The sequence below is a fragment of the Talpa occidentalis genome, unplaced genomic scaffold (genome assembly GCF_014898055.3).
Source record: "Talpa occidentalis isolate TD23 unplaced genomic scaffold, MPIMG_talOcc4v2.1 talOcc4.9, whole genome shotgun sequence".
NCBI classification, from domain to species: domain Eukaryota; kingdom Metazoa; phylum Chordata; class Mammalia; order Eulipotyphla; family Talpidae; genus Talpa; species Talpa occidentalis.
In genome coordinates this window covers 78,078,257-78,096,248 of record NW_023605305.1, presented here as the reverse complement: position 1 = coordinate 78,096,248, position 17,992 = coordinate 78,078,257, and the positions used below count along the sequence as shown (strand labels likewise).

The window sequence follows — 17,992 nt, the reverse complement described above, 5'->3', positions numbered from 1 at the left end:
GCTGCGCCACCGGGGAGGCCCTAAATTACATATTGTTTTAAGAAACAGCTATCATTTTTTCAATCATATGATTTTCAACTTGTGCAAACTCAGCAGAAGAGATAAATAATGCTAAGTAATATGATGAAGTATGAATTTTGCATGAGATTATTTCCTTACTTCAATTTGCCGAGGAGCTGATGTGAATTTTCTCCCCATTTTGTCCCTGGCGATGGCCACAAGTGTGGTTTGTCCAATAGTCACACCTCGAAGGATATAATTTTCAGAGTACTCATCCTGTTCCTCCATGAGCCTGCAAGATCCATGTGTTTTTAGGTTAGGGTAATTTAGCTTTTTTTTTTTTAAAGATTTATTTATTTATTTATTTATATATACATACATACATACATACATACATACAAGCACTGGGTACAGTCAGAAGCACGGGAGGGTGAGAGAATTCACCAGAGCCAGAGTGGGGAGCAGAGCAGGCAGAAGGACCGAAGTACACTGCTGAGGGGAGCAGCGGGTGGTAGGAAGAGGTCTGTGCACCATGGGGGACCCTCCTCCGGTGGCTGGGGAGCCGGGGAGCAGCCAGGGGGAGCAGCCAGGGATCGAACCGGCGCTGCAGAGGCTGCGGGCAGCCTTGCAACCCAGCGCTCAACCGCTGCGCCACCGGGGAGGCCCAGGGTGATTTAGTTTTAAGAGTGACCAGTTATGCATATTTTTAAGATGCTTGACATTTTCAACTCATTTTAACTTTATTTAGAGGGAACGGAAAATAAATTTCCAGACTCAATACAAACAAAGTTCATAGCAATGGTAGGAAACTTCTGAAGAGCAAAAATTTGTTTTAAGGCTCCAAAGGAGTAGGGTGATATAAACATAAGACCGGATAAATTGCAAATACTAAATAAACTGCCTTGGAATTCCTGTATTTTCCTTTTTGTATCTAAAAAAGACTTTGGAGGTCCTCTAATCTGCAGCATGCCCATAGTATATTATTCAAGGAGAAGCTTCATAAATAGAAATATTAGTTAGACACATGAGGCTAGCCCCCAAACAAGACAGCTAAGGATATTTTGCGGGTTATTTTACAGAGAGCTAAGTATGGGAAAAGAGTATACTGAAAGCTACCATGACAAAAAAGGAAAGAAGAAAATCTGAAATAATCTGAGGTAGAACTGATCAGGCTACCAGGAGGGAGATTCTCATGATATTAAGCATACACAGGGAGAAAGAAGAATCAAAATAGTACTCACGTCAGGGTGACAATGGGAGAAGCCAACTGCAGTTCAAGCTCCATGTTTCTGAAGTATTTATTTTGGAATGGACGTTTGGAAGAGCCAAGAACCCTCACAGTTACTAATACACTTTTACCTATTTCAACCTAGCAGTTTGAAAAAAAAAAAACAAACAAAGGTAATTTAGTAGGGGTGTCGCATTCATCAAGGACAGGTTAGCTCTTCAAGGGTGACAAATTTTTTTGTTCATGCTAAATGTTCCCAAGCAGTCTTTGATCAAATAAACCTAATCTAGGTGTATGTATTTTAAGTTGTTCTTTAATACTCTTTTTTTTATTTGTTTATTTATACAAGCACTGGGTACAGTCAGAAGCCAGGAGGGTGAGAGAATTCACCAGAGCCAGAGCAGGGAGCAGAGCAGGCAGAAAGACCGAAGTACACGGATGAGGGGAGCAGTGGGAGGCAGGAGAGGTCTGTGCGCCATGTGGGACCCTTCTCCGGTGGCCGGGGAGCAGCCGGGATTGAACCGGCGCTGCAGAGGCCGCGGGCAGCTTCGCAACCCAGCGCTCAACCACTGCGCCACCGGGGAGGCCCTGTTCTGTAATACTCTTTATCTTCATCAACTTTAATGTTGGAAAGCTTCTCTTGAAGGGCAGGTATTTCCATTAACATTACTAAAGTTTCTGGAATATACGCACAGTAGGTGAGCAGAGATATTAGAGAGTGAGAATGAGGCTATATTAGACTATATTAGAGAGTGAGAATTAAGCCTGCTTCATTTATGAGATAAAGCAAACATCTATGGGGCCTCCCTGGTAGCGCAAGGGGTTAAGACACAACCTATGAAGCTATTTGCAGCCACTGCAGCACGAGTTTGATCCCCGGCCAGGGAGATACCCACATGGTGCAGCAGACCTCTCCTGACTTGCCTGCTTCTCCCTTCAGCAGTGTATTTCAGTCAATCTGCCTGTACGGTCCCCCTCTCTGTCTGTGGTGATTCCTCTAACCCCCCACACCTCTAGCCTGGCCTGTACCCCATTTCTTGTATGCATAAATAAACAAATCTTTTTTTAAAAAAAAAGCAAACATCTCTCACCTTATCAATCAGATCAAGCTCCAGTTCTTGTATGTCTGATACCCTGAGATAGGCCACTGCTGGACCCAAGAAGGCCAAGCATAGATCATAGACCTCCAAGGTGATGAATCCAGGATGTACTGGAACTAACTAGAAGGAAGACAATGGTTATTGGGTAAAGGAGTAAACAAGCAACTATTTTCACCTGAAGCAGAAAATACAACTTACTTCCTTTGTAATTGGAACTCTAAGAGATCACACTATATGCTTCAGGCATAGTTCAATATATACATTTAACATGATGTTTCAGTTAATGATAAAATATGTACACTTAACAAAGATTAACTGATAAAGAGCAGAGTTTAAGCTGATGAATTCAAGCAGAATCCAAGATGCATATCCAGCTTCTTAATCATAAACAATGGAAGAAAATCATTGAAAAAAAATCTTTCATAAAGAAAATCAAGTTATTTATTCTGCATTCAGCAGGAGGAGAAAGCACTGGGAGCATGATACTTTATTTTTTCTTACTGTATTACAATTCCTGTACAGCAGCATTTTTTTTTAATATATCTATCTTTTGCCTGCACATGGTACCTTGGTCTCTCCTTTTTAAAACAAAAATTATGATGAATGTTAGCTACATTCCTTTGAGCTCTTAGAAAGGAATATATACATATTTTAATGTAAGGTATTATCTTTATTACTAGAAGTCAAACAAAAGCAAATCCCTTGACATACTGATTATGGAGCCAACTTAATATTTTGACCTGTTATCTCCCAGCTGAACATACCTTATACTGGTGTTATAAAGTCAGTAGTACATCTACCTATCCACACAGCTCTATGCTTTGAGATTTACAGAACAGGGACTTTTACTAATGGAAATGTTATAAATGGATATCTCCTGAGCTATTTCAGTTTGGCCAGAAGCAAAAATTGCTCAGTATTATAACTAGTTGCAGGAAAAAACTCTCATTTTTGATTAAATAATGTATTTATGTTAAATTAATTAAAAGAAGCAAATATTATTTTTGTAATAAGTTTGAGACACATAATGGAATATTTCCCATTATTCTCCTAAGAATAACCTTTGAGGGCCTCCCTGGTGGAAGGGGTTAAGATGCAACCTATTAAGCAATCTGCAGTCACTGTAGCATGAGTTCGATCCCTGGCCAGGGAGATACCCACTTGGCGCAGCAGAACTCTCCTGGCTCACCCATTGCTCCCCTCAGCAGTGTATTTCATTCAATCTGCCTGTTCTGTTCCCCACTCTGTCTCTGGTGAATCCTCTTACCGCCACCCCTCACCTGTGGTCTGAACCCCAGTTCTTGTATGCACAAATAAATAAATCTTAAAAAAAAAAAAAGAATGACCTTTGACTTGAGACATCAATCTGAGAATATCTCTAGAACTCACCTGGACAGAGCTCTCTGCTTCCATGTAAGTGATGATGACAATATCCTGCTCACTACTGTTGACTAAAAAATAACCAGATCCTTCCACAAGGTGAAATATTTCCTATATAAAAATTGAACAAAGAATGTTTCATTCCCTTTGGTTTATAAATAATTCAAAGAAAATAACTTTGACCTACCTAAGAACAAATAACTGACCTACCCTGGTGGTGCAAGGGGGTAAGTTGCAGCACTATGAAGTTATCAGCTGTCACTGCAGTGTGAATTTGATCCCTGGCCAGGGAGCTGACCCACATCGTACAGCAGACCTCTCCTGTCTTGCCTGCTGCTCCCCTCAGCAATGTATTTCAGTCAATCTGCCTGTTCTGCTCCCCACTGTCTCTGGTAAATCCTCTCACCCTTCCCCCCCACCCCACACACACCTCTGGCCTACACCCCAGCTCTTCTATATATAAATAAATAAAATAAATCTTAAAAAAAAAGACTTAGGTCAATAGACCAGTGATAAAATATGATTATTAAAGCATAACTACTAAGGTCACTGTAGATAATTATTATATATGCATTATATATGTACAGCAGTAATTTTCAACACATAAGTGAAGCTTTTAAACTGTTATACTATTAATTCTAATGACCCAATATTCTCCCCCTTTGATATGATTCTATTTAAGCAGACCCATACAGCCTCTACCTTCACATCAGGGTGGTTATAAATGGTGGCATTCTCAGGTATTATAGTTACATCATCTACCAGGAGCAGCTCCACAGCTGCAGATCTGGGTAAGTTAGAAAGTTCCTAGAAATATGGAAAGAACCACAAAGGTGACTATAAATTTTAATTTTTCAACTTAGTGAGAGAAAAATTCCACTACCCTTCAAGTGGCAGAAACAGCAGAATCATAGAGGTGTATAGTCATATTTAAATCAGATATGAGTGATTTTTAAAGAAATTTCAGTTAGTTTAATTTCTTATGTAACAATCTACACTTACCTTTGGACTTTTCTTCTCAGAATAGCCCACAAAATTGACTCCAATAAGTACAGTCCCTTTTATCTGATGTACTTTAAGGGTTTGATGACCTAGAGACAGGTACAAAAATACTCTGTGAGAAACACAGAATACAAAAATGTCTCCAGAAAACCAGATTTTGTCCTCATTTTTTCCTTATGATGTGTAATTATGGAGGAAAAAAACACTGAATGGGAAAATACACAAGAAACAGAAAACTGGGTTTTTGTGCTGATTCTGCCACTATATGCAGAAATAAAATGGGTAACCACTTTATTTTTCAGTTCCCTTATTAAATGAAGAATTGTGCCAGACAAAATCTAATTATTTTTTGGTTCTATTGGTCAGTAAATCCAAAATTATTTTTTTAAAGATTTATTTATTTATGCATATACAGCTGGAGTATAGGCCAGAGGTGTGTGTGTGTTGGGGCGGGGGGTGTTGGGAGGATTCACCAGAGACAGAATTGGGAACAGAACAGGCAGACTGACTGAAGTACACTACTAAGGAGAGTGGCAGGCGAGTCAGAAGAGGTCTGCTGCACCTTGTGTGTTGCTCCCTGGCCTGCGGGGGCCGGGAATTGAACTCGTGCTGCAGAGGCTGCGAACAACTTCATAGGTTGTGTCTTAACCCCTTGAGCCACCAAGGAGACCCTGAATCCAAAACTAGAATGGCAAGAGTGCACAGGGAAATTTTTGTTTGATCTTAAATGGGAGTGAGAAGTAACAGATAGCCCTTTGGGACATTTCACTTTTTCTAAAGTGTTCTGTATATGTAAATGTCATGTCAGTCCCTTACTCAAACATTTAATTAATTAATTAATTTATTTATTTATTTATTCATTCATTCATTCATTTTAAAGATTTATTTATTTTTACAAGAACTACGATACAGGCCAGATGCGCCGGAGGGTAAGAGGATTCACCAGAGACAGAGTGGGGAACAGAACAGGCAGACTGACGAAATACACTGCTGAAGGGAGCAGCAGGTGAGACAGGAGAGGTCTGCTCGCCCTGTGGGTTGCTCCGAGGCCGGCGGGGATCGAACTGTCACTGCAGAGGCTGCGGACAGCTTCACATCACTGCGCTCAACCGCCTGTGCCACCAGGGAGGCTCCCATTTTATTTATTTAAAAGATTTTATTTTATTTTTGCATAGAAGAGCTGGAGTGTAGGCCAGAGGTGTGTGTGGGGGGTGAGAGGATTCACTAAAGACAGAGTAGGGAGCAGAACAGGCAGATTTATTGAAATACACTGCTGAGGGGAGCAGCAGGTGAGATAGGAAAGGTCTGCTGATAACTCATAGGTGGGTTAGCTCCCTGCCTGGGGATTGAAATCAGGCCACAGCAGTTCCAGCACTGAGACTTAACACCTAGGCCACCAGGGAGGCCTCTCAAAAATTTTAAATGGTTAACTATCCCTTATTAGAGCAATTTGAACTTCTAAACCAGTATCTGAAGTCTGACCCTGCTTTCACTAACTTGTTCTTTCTTTTCTTTAACTAACATGAATCTGCCACTTTAGATCAATTCTTATTTTATCCTTATTATTTGATGATCATACCTAAATCTGTGAAGCATTTTCTCATGAATCTATATCCATTCATTAACTGACTCATTCAACAAAGATTTATTGAGGGCCAACTATATGCTAGGGACTATGTCAGGTAATTAGGATACAGAGATGACGAAGAAAACAACAAAATTCTTGCCTTCAAAGAAAATATGGTTTAATAGATAATCCATCCACTTCAACATAGTGTGGTAAGTGCTATTATAGATGTATATACAGAGCACATATATGCAATGCAGAGTATTTAGGAGCAGAAAGTATTTAAAAGCTTAGAGATTGGAAATAAAGAGGGACAGATCACTCCTACAACAGTAAAGTAGAGGGAAGATGCAAGAAAACAGAGCATGCAATGGAAAAAGGTATGACAATCTGTAGTCTAGGATTTAAAGTTGTTGACTGTGAGAAAAAATGCAGGGTATGTAAAAGTAGTAATAAAGGATGAAATCAAAGAAGTGGGCAGATATTTTTTAAAATTTATTTATGCATACAAGAACTGGGGTGTAGGTGAGAGGTGCCAGGAAGGGGAGTATGTGTGAGAAGTTTCACCAGAGACAGAGTGGGGAGCAGAACAGGCAGATCTACTGAAATACACTGTTGAGAGGAGCAGTGGGTAAGACAGGAGAGGTGTGCTATGCCATATGTGGGTTAGGTCCCTGGCCTGGGATCAAACTCATACTGCAGTGGCTGGTGATAGCTTGATAGCACTGAGACTGTAACCTCTGAGCCACCAGGGAGGCCCTGCAACATATGAGTTTATCCTGAAAGACACAGGGAGTCTCTGTAGACAATATAGTGAAGTATAGATGGTGATTAAGAGTATAGGCTTTGAGAAATGGAAAGACATCCCCTGCTCATGGATTGGAAGAATTAACATAATCAAAATGGCCATCCTACCAAAAGCAATATACAGATTCAATGCTATTCCAATAAAAATTTCAATGACATTCTTCCAAGAAATAGAACAATCATTAATGAAATTCATATGGAATCACCAAAAACCCCAAATAGCCAAAGCTCTTCTGAAAAAAAAAAGAAGGAAATGGAGGCATCACACTCCCAGACTTCAAACTATACTACAAAGCCATAATCATCAAAACTGCATGGTATTGGAACAAGAACAGACACACAGACCAATGGAATCGAATAGAAAATCCAGAAATAAACTCACAGATTTATGGTCAACTAATCTTTGACAAAGGAGCAAAGAATATGCACTGGAGCAAAGAAAGTTTGCTCAATAAATGGTGCTGGGAAAACTGGGTCGCTACATGCAAAAGAATGAAGCTTGACCACTACCTCACACCATGCACAAAAAACAACTCAAAATGGATTAAAGAACTAGACATAAGACCTGAAACCATAAAATACACAGAAGAAAATATAGGCGAAACACTACATGACATGGACCTCAAAGACATCTTTACAGACACATCACCCAAAGCAGTGACAGTGAAGGCAAAGATAAAGAGCTGGGACTACATCAAATTAAAGAGCTTCTGCACAGCAAAAGAGACAATAACCAAAACAAAGAGAAACCCCACTGACTGGGAGAAAATTTTTGCACACAACACTAACGATAAAGGACTGATCACAAAAATCTACAAAGAGCTGATGAGACTCAACAAAAACAAAGAAAATAATCCAGTCAAAAAATGGGCAGAAGGGCCTCCCCGGTAGCGCAGCGGTTGAGCACTGGGTTGCAAAGCTGCCCGCAGCCTCTGCAGCACTGGTTCAATCCCCGGCTACTCCCCAGCCACTGGAGGAGGGTCCCACATGGTGCGCAGACCTCTCCTGCCGCCCGCTGCTCCCCTCAGCAGTGTACTTCGGTCCTTCTGCCTACTCTACTCCCCGCTCTGGCTCTGGTGAATTCTCTCACCCTCCCGTGCTTCTGACTGTACCCAGGGCTTGCATAAATAAATAAATAATTCTTTTAAAAAATTATTTATTTATTTATGCAAGCCCTGGGTACAATCAGAAGCACGGGAGGGTGAGAGAATTCACCAGAGCCAGAGCGGGGAGCACAGCAGGCAGAAGGACCTAAGTACACTGCTGAGGGGTGCAGCGGGTGGCAGGAGAGGTCTGCGCGTCATGTGGGGCCTTCCTCAGGTGGCCAGGGAGCAGCCAGGGATCAAACCGGCTCCATGGAGGCTGCGGGCAGCTTCACAACCCAGCGCTCAACCGCTGTGCCACCGGGGAGGCCCAATAAATAAATCTTTAAATAAAAAAAAAATAATGGGCAGAAGAGCTAAAAAGAAACTTCTCTGAAGAAGAAATGCAAATGGCCAACAGGCATATGAAAAATGTTCAACATCACTTGTAATCAGGGAAATGCAAATCAAAACTACAATGAGATACCATCTTACACCAGTGAGAATGGCACATATTAAAAAAACTAGCAACAACAAATGTTGGCGAGTTTGTGGAGAAAAAGGAACTCTCCTGCACTGCTGGTGGGAGTGCAAACTGGTCCAACCACTATGGAGAGCTGTGTGGAGATTTCTGGACCTACTAAACATAGAGCTTCCATATGATCCAGCAATTCCACTCCTAGGTATTTACCCAAATGACACAAAAATAGTAATTCCAAAGGGCACCTGTACCCCTATGTTTATAGCAGCACTATTTACAATAGTTAAGCTATGGAAGCAACCCAAATGCCCCAAAATAGATGACTGGATCAAGAAGATGTGGTTCATATACACCATGGAATATTACTCAGCAATCAAAAAAGATAAACACATGCAGTTTGCAGAAACATGGATGGAGCTAGAAGGGATCATGCTCAGCGAAATAAGTCAGAAAGAAAAAGAAAAATACCGATGGTCTCACTCATAGCAGGAATTTAGAAAACCTAAATAAGAGACCAGGAAAAAGACTAATCAATGCAAAGTAAAAATCAAAATCAACAAGCAACTATAAACCAGAGACACTACAGGGTGGAGGGGAGGGAGAAGTGGTGAATGGAAGGACTAGAGTCAGCTTTGCGCAGTGGCAGTATCGTAGCCAATGAGGTTTATCCGAGGCGCGATTATTGCTAATTGGAAGGACTAGAGTCAAAATAAGGGGAGGGGTGCAATTGTATGGGGAATATAACCAAAATGAAAATATATACATTGTGCAAAGATGAAAAAAGATGTAAGAATTATATAAAATAAAATATTTAAATAATAAAAAATTAACAATGATGCAAAAAATAAAAAAAAGAAAGAAAAAGAGTATAGGCTTTGATATCAGAGAGTTTGCTGCTGTATCTATTTACTGTTCAGGGCCTAAAAGTGTTCCCAGAATACAGTAAGAACTCATTAAGTGTTTGATTAATTAGTAAACTTACAAAATGGGGAAAATATCAGTCTCATGTTTGCTATGAGGATTACAAGAGAAAATTCTACTGCTTAGGAGAAAATTTTTGCACACCCCTTATCACAAAGATCTACAAAGAGCTGAAGAGACTCAACAAAAACAAAGTAAACAATTCAGTCCAAAAATTGGGCAGAAGAGCTAAAAAGTCACTTCTCCAAAGAGGAAATGCAAATGGCCAACAGGTATATGAAAAAATGTTCACCATCACTTGAATCAGGGAAATGCAAATCAAAACCACAATGACAAACTACCTTACACCACTGAGAATGGCACATTTTAGAAAAACAGGAAACAACAAATGTTGGTGAGGTTGTGGAGAGAAAGGAACTCTCCTGCACTGCTGGTGGGAATGCAAACTGGTCCAACCACTATGGAAAGCTGTGTGGAGGTTCCTCAAACTATTAAAAATGACCCCGCAATTCCACTCCTAGGAATCTGCCCAAAGGACACAAAAACATTAATTCAAAAGGATACCTGCACCCCTATGTTTATTGCAAATCATAGCCCTAAAAAGAATTTTAAGAGTGATTCAGGTGGCGCAGGGGTTAAAGACAGTGCGATCAAGCTATGGCCAACCACTGCAGCAGGAGTTCAATCCCCTGCGGATAGGCCAGGGAGCTTCCCACATGGTTCAGTAGACCTTTCCTGCCTCACCTACTACTCCCCTCAGCAGTGTATTTCAGTGCATCTGCCTGTTCTGCTCCCAACTCTGTCTCTGGTGAATTCTCTCACCACCCCACCCCCACACCTCTGGCTTACACCCCAGTTCTTGCATGCATAAACAAATAAATCTTTAGATTAGTGAGATTAGCTTGGAGGTTGCTGTGGTCATTCAGGATAAAGATGATGGAGTTAGTGAGAGAGGGATGAAACCCCAAAATAGACAGTAACATGGATGGCATTTGTTATTGTTTGTTTCAGGTTACAGGAGCATGTGTTTCTCTTCTACTACTTTTTACACTAACTATATCATACTATTACAATATTATAAACATTAGTATTATGGTATCATGTTCTTTAAGCTCTTAAATGTGTTCTGAATGTGAGCTCCTTATAGGTAAAGAAGAGGTTAAATCCTATTTCTTCTGCTCTAATGTTTCTTATTGCACTGAATGGTTATACCCTCAACCCAAATGTTCACACCAGAAAGCTAAAAGTTAAACTTTGTACCACTTTTTCTTCATCTGTGGGATTGACTTGTGGTACAAAGTTATAAAAATGGGGCCTCCCGGTGGCACAGCAGTTGAGCGCTGGGTTGCGAAGCTGCCCGCAGCCTCTGCAGTGCCGGTTTGATCCCCGCTGCTCCCCGGCCACGGGAGGAGGGTCCCACATGGCGCGCAGACCTCTCCTGCCGCCCGCTGCTCCCCTCAGCAGTGTACTTCGGTCCTTCTGCCTGCTCTGCTCCCCACTCTGGCTCTGGTGAATTCTCTCACCCTCCCGCGCTTCTGACTGTACCCAGTGCTTGCATAAATAAATAAATAAATCTTTAAAAAAAAGTTATAAAAATGACCATCATTCTTGCTGGTATACATGTCCTTCATTAGTCCTTGTTTACCTTGACTCTGGTTTAGAACAGGTGACTTACTTTACTGAACGGTACATAAGTAAATGTGATAAAAGCAGAGGGCTGGTAAGCAATTAGACGTGAGGGCTTTTTGTGCTGCAGAGGCTGTGGATAGCTTCATAGTGCTGTGCTTAACTCCTTGGGCTACCAGGAAGGCCCTCAGCAGTGTATTTCAAGAGATACTCCTGTTCTGCTCCCCACTCTGTCTCTGGTGAATCCTCTCCCCCACCTCCACCCCTCACCTCTGGTCTATACCCCAGCTCTAGTATGTATAAATAAATAAAATAAATCTTTTTTTTTAAAGATTTATTTATGCATACAAGAGCTGGGGTACAGGCCAGAGATGCAGGGGTGGTGAGAGGATTCACCAGAGACAGAGTGGGGCACAAAACAGGCAGAGACTTTAAACCCTGAGAGACTTTAACCCACTGAGACTTTAACCCCTGCACCATCAGAGAGGCCCATTAGCAAATATTTTTTGAGTGTCTGCTTCATGTAATGTCCTCTGCTATGTACTTGAATATATAGCATGAATGGGACAGTCATAGCCTTTATCCTCATAGACTTACAGTATATTTGGGGAAGCCCGACTTTAAACATTACAATTGCATTAGGTGTTTTTAATTTTTGCATAGAAGTATTGTGCCATATGTGAGTTAAGTCCCTGCTTGGGGATCGAACTCAGACCTTAGCAGTGATAGCGCTGAGACTTCACCCCTAGACCACCAGAGAGGCCCTGCATTAAGTATTATTTTATTTAGGGCCTCCCTGGTGGTGCAAGGGGTTAAGCACTGCACTACAAAGCAATCCGCACCTTCTGAAGCACGAATTTGATCTCTGGCCATCCAGGAAGCAACCCACATGGCGCGGCAGACCTCTCCTGCCTTGCCCACTGCTCCCCTCAGCAGTGTATTTCAGTTAATTTGCTTGTTTTGGTCCCCACGCTGTCTCTGGTGAATCCTCTTACACCTGCACCTCTGGTGAATCCTTTCACCTGCCACACCTCTATCTTACACCCCTGTTCTTGTATACATAAATAAATAAAAATAAATCTTAAAAATTGCTAATATTACTTCCATACTAGGTAAATAAAAGGCAATCACTACATTTTAAAATTAATTTATTTCTTAGAGAAATATTTGGCCCAGACCCTAGCTTTGTAAACAAAGACATGTACATTAATATTTCTAGAAAACACAAAGGGGCCTCCCTGGTGGCACAGGGGTTAAAGTCTCAGTGCTATCAAGCTATCACCAGTCACTGTGGCAGGAGTTGGATCCCCAGCCAAGGGGATACCCACATGGCGCGGCAGACCTCTCCTATCTCACCCATTGCTCCCCTCAGCAGTGTATTTCAGTCAATTTGCCTGTTCTGTTCCCCAGTCTGTCTCTGGTGAATCCTCTCATCCCCACACCTCTGGCCTATACCCCAGTTCTTCTATGTGTAAATAAATAAATCTCAAAAAAAAGATTTATTTTACTTTTTTTTAAAAAAAGAATTATTTATTTATTTATTTCCCTTTTTTTTTTTTTTTAAGATGTACTTATTTATACAAGCATTGGGTACAGTCAGAAGCACGGGAGGGTGAGAGGATTCACCAGAGCCAGAGCCGGGAGCAGAACAGGCAGACTGACTGAAATAAACTGCTGAGGGGAACAGTGGGCAAGACAGGAGAGGTGTGCTGTGCCATATGGATTAGCTCCCTGGCTGGGGATTGAACTCATGCCACAGTGGCTGCAGATAGCTTCATAGTGCTGAGACTCACCCCTTTGTACCACCAGGGAGGCCCGTAATCTACACCCCAGTTCTTGTATGCATAAATAAATAAAAATATATCTTTTTAAAAAGTTAAAAAACACATAGGGCAAAGATGAAATGTGATATAAATCTAGATTTTATGATAAAACCTAAGATTAACTCTCACCCATAATGAAATACTTAGTACAGAGCCATTTAGCAGAAAGGATTCATAAATATTCATATTACCATGTAGCCGGGTCTGCCCGCCTCCATCTTCCTTTGCTACCATCTCCACTGAATTACAATCTTCAAAATAAGCTAGTGTTTCATTTGAAGATTTCCATTCCAGCATTAGTGAACTGAAATTATCAAACTTTCTTCTGTGTTGATCAAACACTGCCAGTTCCAGGACTGTGTCCCTTAGGCTTGATACAGGAATCTGCATTAAAGTAAAAAGAAAAGGAAGGAAAAGGAAAAAAAAACTCAATATTTTAAGGGATATTCCTGAAGTTAGGGATCATGATTTTTTCCCAGTCTACAGATATACTGCAAGATTAGTACAGTGACTACCTATGCACACTTCCTCTGGATTTGCCATTTGCTTTTTCTATTTCTCCCTATACTTTTCTACCCTTGACGTGTGTGTGCATGTGCATGCATGTGTCATTTTTTCCCCCATATGATGTAGCTATCATGGCACATTATCCCTAAATATTTCAGCATGCATTGACTAAAAATGAAAACATTCTGGGGGCCTCCCTGGTGGTGCAAGGGGTTAAGTGTCAGCACTATGAAGCTACCCGTAGCTACTGCAGCACGAGTTTGATTCCTGGCCACAGAGGTGACCCACATGGCATAGCAGACCTCTCCTGCCTTGCCTGTTGCTTCCCTCAACAGTGTATTTCAGTAAATCTGCCTGCTCTGCTCCCCACTCTGTCTCTGGTGAATCCTCTCAAACCACCCGCCTCTGCCACACCTCTGGCCTGCAACCCTGTTCTTATACTCATAAATAAATCTTTTAAAAAATCCTTTAAAAAAAAAAGGAAAGCATTTTGGGGCTCACTGGTGGTGCAAGGGGCACTATCAAGCTATCAGCAGCCACTGCAGCATGAGTTGGATTCCCTGCCAGGAAGCTAACCCACATGGCTCAGCAGACCTCTCCTGTCTCAACCGCTACTCCCCTCCACAGTGTATTTCAGTAGATAAGCCTGTTCTTCTCCCCACTCTGCCTCTGGTGTATCCTCTCATCCCCTGCACCTCTGGCCTATACCCCAGTTCTTATATGCATAAATAAACAGAAATAAATTTTTTTTTTTTTTTTTTTTTTTTTTTATAGAGGCATGCTTTATTTATTTGTTTGCTGGTTTGTTTGTTTGTTTTTGTTTGTACATGCACTGGGTACAGTCAGAAGCGCGGGAGGGTGAGAGAATTCACCAGAGCCAGAGCAGGGAGCAGAGCAGGCAGAAGGACCGAAGTACACTGCTGAGGGGAGCAGCGGGCGGCAGGAGAGGTCTGCACGCCATGTGGGACCCTCCTCCGGTGGCCGGGGAGCAGCCGGGGATCGAACCGGCGCCGCAGAGGCCGCGTGCAGCTTCGCAACCCAGCGCTCAACCGCTGCGCCACCGGGGAGGCCCTCCCAGAAATAAATCTTTTAAAAAAAAGAATGAAAACATTTTAACAAAAACAATATTATCATATGTATGAATATAATATTAATCTATGTCATCTAAGATACAGTTAATATTTTAATTTCCCCAAAATATCTTTTATGTTTATTTTTTAATTTCTGATCTAGATTTGATCTTGATTACATGTATGTTCTTGGACAGGTTGACCAGGATGACTGAACATCATAAAAATTTCAGTTGTGATGAATTTATGTACAATTTTACTTTATCCCATTAAAAATAATATGAGTTTAAGGAACTCTATACCCAATCATTAACTGATCACAAAGACACACAAACAGAGATGTTACTGACCACAGAGGAACACAGACATTACAGGACTAGTTCAGAATTCACTAAACAAACAGCTACCACTTTAATAACAGAAAAATAGTAACAACTACAAAATCTAAGGGAAGGGCCTGATTTTAGAGTTGCTATATTGTTATGTAAAATGTCAAGTTTTCAATAAAAATAATAGCCCTGATTTGTATCCTTATAATTGTAACTGAGTTGCTTATTATTCTTTGTGGTTTTAGAGAAGAGGTACATTTTATTACTTAATGATAAAGGTAATAAAAGATTTGGTGGCGTAGATTAGCAAAACCATTTGGAAGTTATTTAGAGAGATCTCAATTGTCTACTGCCATAATTACAAGCTGACTATGTACCTAAGCACAGTAAGTAAAGTCACTAAGCCATCAAATGTATTCAATTATAAGTTAGTTTAATCACCTCTTCTGAGTCCTTATTGGAGAAACAACAAAACAGCTTCCTTAATTTTAACAAAACAAAAACTATACTTCAGACTATTTATCTCTAAAGCACAGAAGACAAATGTCAAGTTAGTTGCAAATACTGTACTTACTAGTTGTTTGTTGTGCTGTGGCAGGGGACATGGGTGGGCATCGGTTGGCACCTTGTATACTGGAGTTACCGATATGCTGGCAGGGTGAGCACATATGAAGTGTACCTGCATAACCTCTACAGCTGGACTAGGGTTCAGAACACCTGGGTGATTTCCAATTCGGAATGTCAGGACCTTTAAGGAAACATCAAAGCAGGGTAATTATGGGCCAACACTTGATGTCAGTTTATCAATCTAAATGTGTGACTATTGTGCCTCCCTGGTGGCACAGCGGTTAAGCGCTGGGCTGCGAAGCTGCCCGCAGCCTCTGCAGTGCCAGTTCCATCCCTGGCCACTGGGGAGGGTCCCACATGGCAAGCAGACCTTTCCTGCCCTGCCTGCTGCTCCCCTCAGCAGTGTACTTTGTCGGTCTGCCTGTTCTGCTCCCCGCTCTGGCTCTGGTGAATTCTCTCACCCTCCTGCACTTCTGACTGTACCCAGTGCTTGTATAAATTAAAAAAAAAAAAAGAAAGAAAAAAGAAATGTGCGACTATTATTCAAATTTTGATATAGCGTATCCACGAACATTATCAGACAAATCCCTTAAAAGCATTATGTTCTTAATTACGTGTTCTAGGAGAAACAAGGGAAACAATGGAAATTTGAAAACAAAGGGAACATTACTTCAGTCTTTTTCTCCACCAAATATTTTGTTATATGTTGATAAAAAGTGAAAAATTTAGTCAGATCAATTCATGACTGGTGGAAGTACTAATGAATAACAGACTGGAAATAAAAAGAAGTTAGGGAGTTTTAAAAGGAGATAATCAGGCCTGAAATTTCCACTATTTAGTCATAAGACAATAAAGGTCACTAGAGATTTTTTAAAAAGCTCAATTGATTGTAGCACAGTTCATGTGAAGTTTAAAGTGTACATTGATTCCTTGTAGGCTAGTTGGCTGATCTCTGCTTATGACCATGTATTAAATTCTCAATCCTAGTCAAAATGCTAACCTTTGTTCTGGTTTTGATAGAAGCAGTGCATTGCTAGTGATAGGTCCATCACTACCTCTAAAAATAGTCAAAAGTAATTCAACTGATAAAGAGTAATATACTTACTCTTATCAGAACAGATCTAGCTGGTTCTTCAAAACTGCAAACCATGGATGATGCTTTAAACTTCCCTTCCTTGGGCCTCCCTGGTGGTGCAAGGGGTTAAGCAACACACTATGAACCTATCCGCAGCCTCTGCAGCACGAGTTTGATCCCTGGCCAGCCAGGGAGCAACCCACATGGCACGGCAGACCTCTCCTGACTTGCCTGAGCAGTGTATTTCAGTCTGCCTGCCTGTTCTGTTCCCCACTCTGTCTCTGGTGAATCTTCTCACTCCCTTGCATCTCTGACCTGTATCCCAGCTCTTGTATGCATAAATAAATAAATCTTTAAAATAAATAAATAAATAAATTTCCCTTCCTTGAGTTATCTGGAGTTGAGAAACCAGATATCCTCTAGTTTAAGCAAAAAGAAAATGAATTATTGTGATAAAGTAATTGAAAATAGTGTAAAATAAGTTCATTACTACAAAAACATGTTGAACCAGTTAGTGAACTGTTAGAATTCTCAGAGGAGTAAACTGAAACTTTTGAGTACATTTAAAGGACAGTAAGTTTTAAAAAATACTTTAATCAATAAGTAGAATTTTCCTATCTTGTCCCTAAGTTAAATCAACTAGAATCAAAGAAGAAACAGCTGGAACTACAAAAGATTTTGAGTATTATTGCCAGAGAAATGTTCATAAAATATTATTTTCCTACTTGTTCCCCTAAATCCAGGCACAGGACCCTGTAAATGTACTGGTTCTGTTTTCTCTTTGCTGGCAGCCGAACTTGTGTTATTTCAATTTTCTCTGTCTTCTCCATGCTCAATTCCAAAAAGAATCGTGAGGGCTCCAAGATCCATGGACGAGGCCCCCCTTCAAATACCATTTCCTTCACAGACTTCCAGGTCACCAATGCCACTTCCACAGGGTTCAGTGCCTGATGACACATAAATAAATCCCTGATTAGTTAGGGAATGAAAACATTTTCCAAAATGAAAAATTGATTATCTGTGCTGAAAATGACATTAGACTTAATTCCCACACTAAGAGACATGTGCATCATATCTCTCACTTCAAATGCTTCTCAACCTCTGTACTATCAATATTTTAGATCCCACCTATCATTCAAACTAAAGCATGCTATACCTAATTAATTTATGATTAATCATTCCAGACCACAAACACGTCTGTGTCCTCTAAGTTCTCATAGTATTTATCTCTACCACTCATTTGTATGCTTGTACATTTCCTAATGCCATTTAAATATGTCAAATTCTTCAGATGTACAAATCAAATAATTCTTGTTATGCTCTTATTTATGAAAACTTCTGTGGAGTGTATCTTATGATCAAATTTTGAAAGAACAATTTATTTTTCTCAGTATGATTTAGTGTCATGTTCACATAAAAGGTATCAA

General features: G+C 40.7%; 1 protein-coding gene and 1 pseudogene across 3 annotated transcripts in view; one reads left to right on the top strand and one right to left on the bottom strand.

The window, feature by feature from the left end:
• The window catches only part of NUP210L (nucleoporin 210 like), a 97,324-nt gene that overhangs the window by 35,349 nt on the left and 43,983 nt on the right, over window positions 1-17,992 (bottom strand). For 2 of the 3 annotated variants that reach the window (XM_037501042.2, XM_054691736.1), the window contains 9 exons: window positions 17,291-17,512; window positions 15,498-15,671; window positions 13,209-13,401; window positions 4,711-4,799; window positions 4,411-4,515; window positions 3,718-3,819; window positions 2,320-2,448; window positions 1,242-1,369; window positions 160-292 (listed from right to left, as the gene is read on the bottom strand). In XM_037501042.2, the coding sequence (XP_037356939.1) occupies window positions 160-292; window positions 1,242-1,369; window positions 2,320-2,448; window positions 3,718-3,819; window positions 4,411-4,515; window positions 4,711-4,799; window positions 13,209-13,401; window positions 15,498-15,671; window positions 17,291-17,512 (1,275 nt within the window). The remainder of the gene's footprint in view (window positions 1-159; window positions 293-1,241; window positions 1,370-2,319; window positions 2,449-3,717; window positions 3,820-4,410; window positions 4,516-4,710; window positions 4,800-13,208; window positions 13,402-15,497; window positions 15,672-17,290; window positions 17,513-17,992) is intronic. The other variant, XM_054691735.1, reaches the window with a different exon arrangement.
• Window positions 9,276-9,343, top strand: LOC119237392 (U4 spliceosomal RNA; annotated as a pseudogene).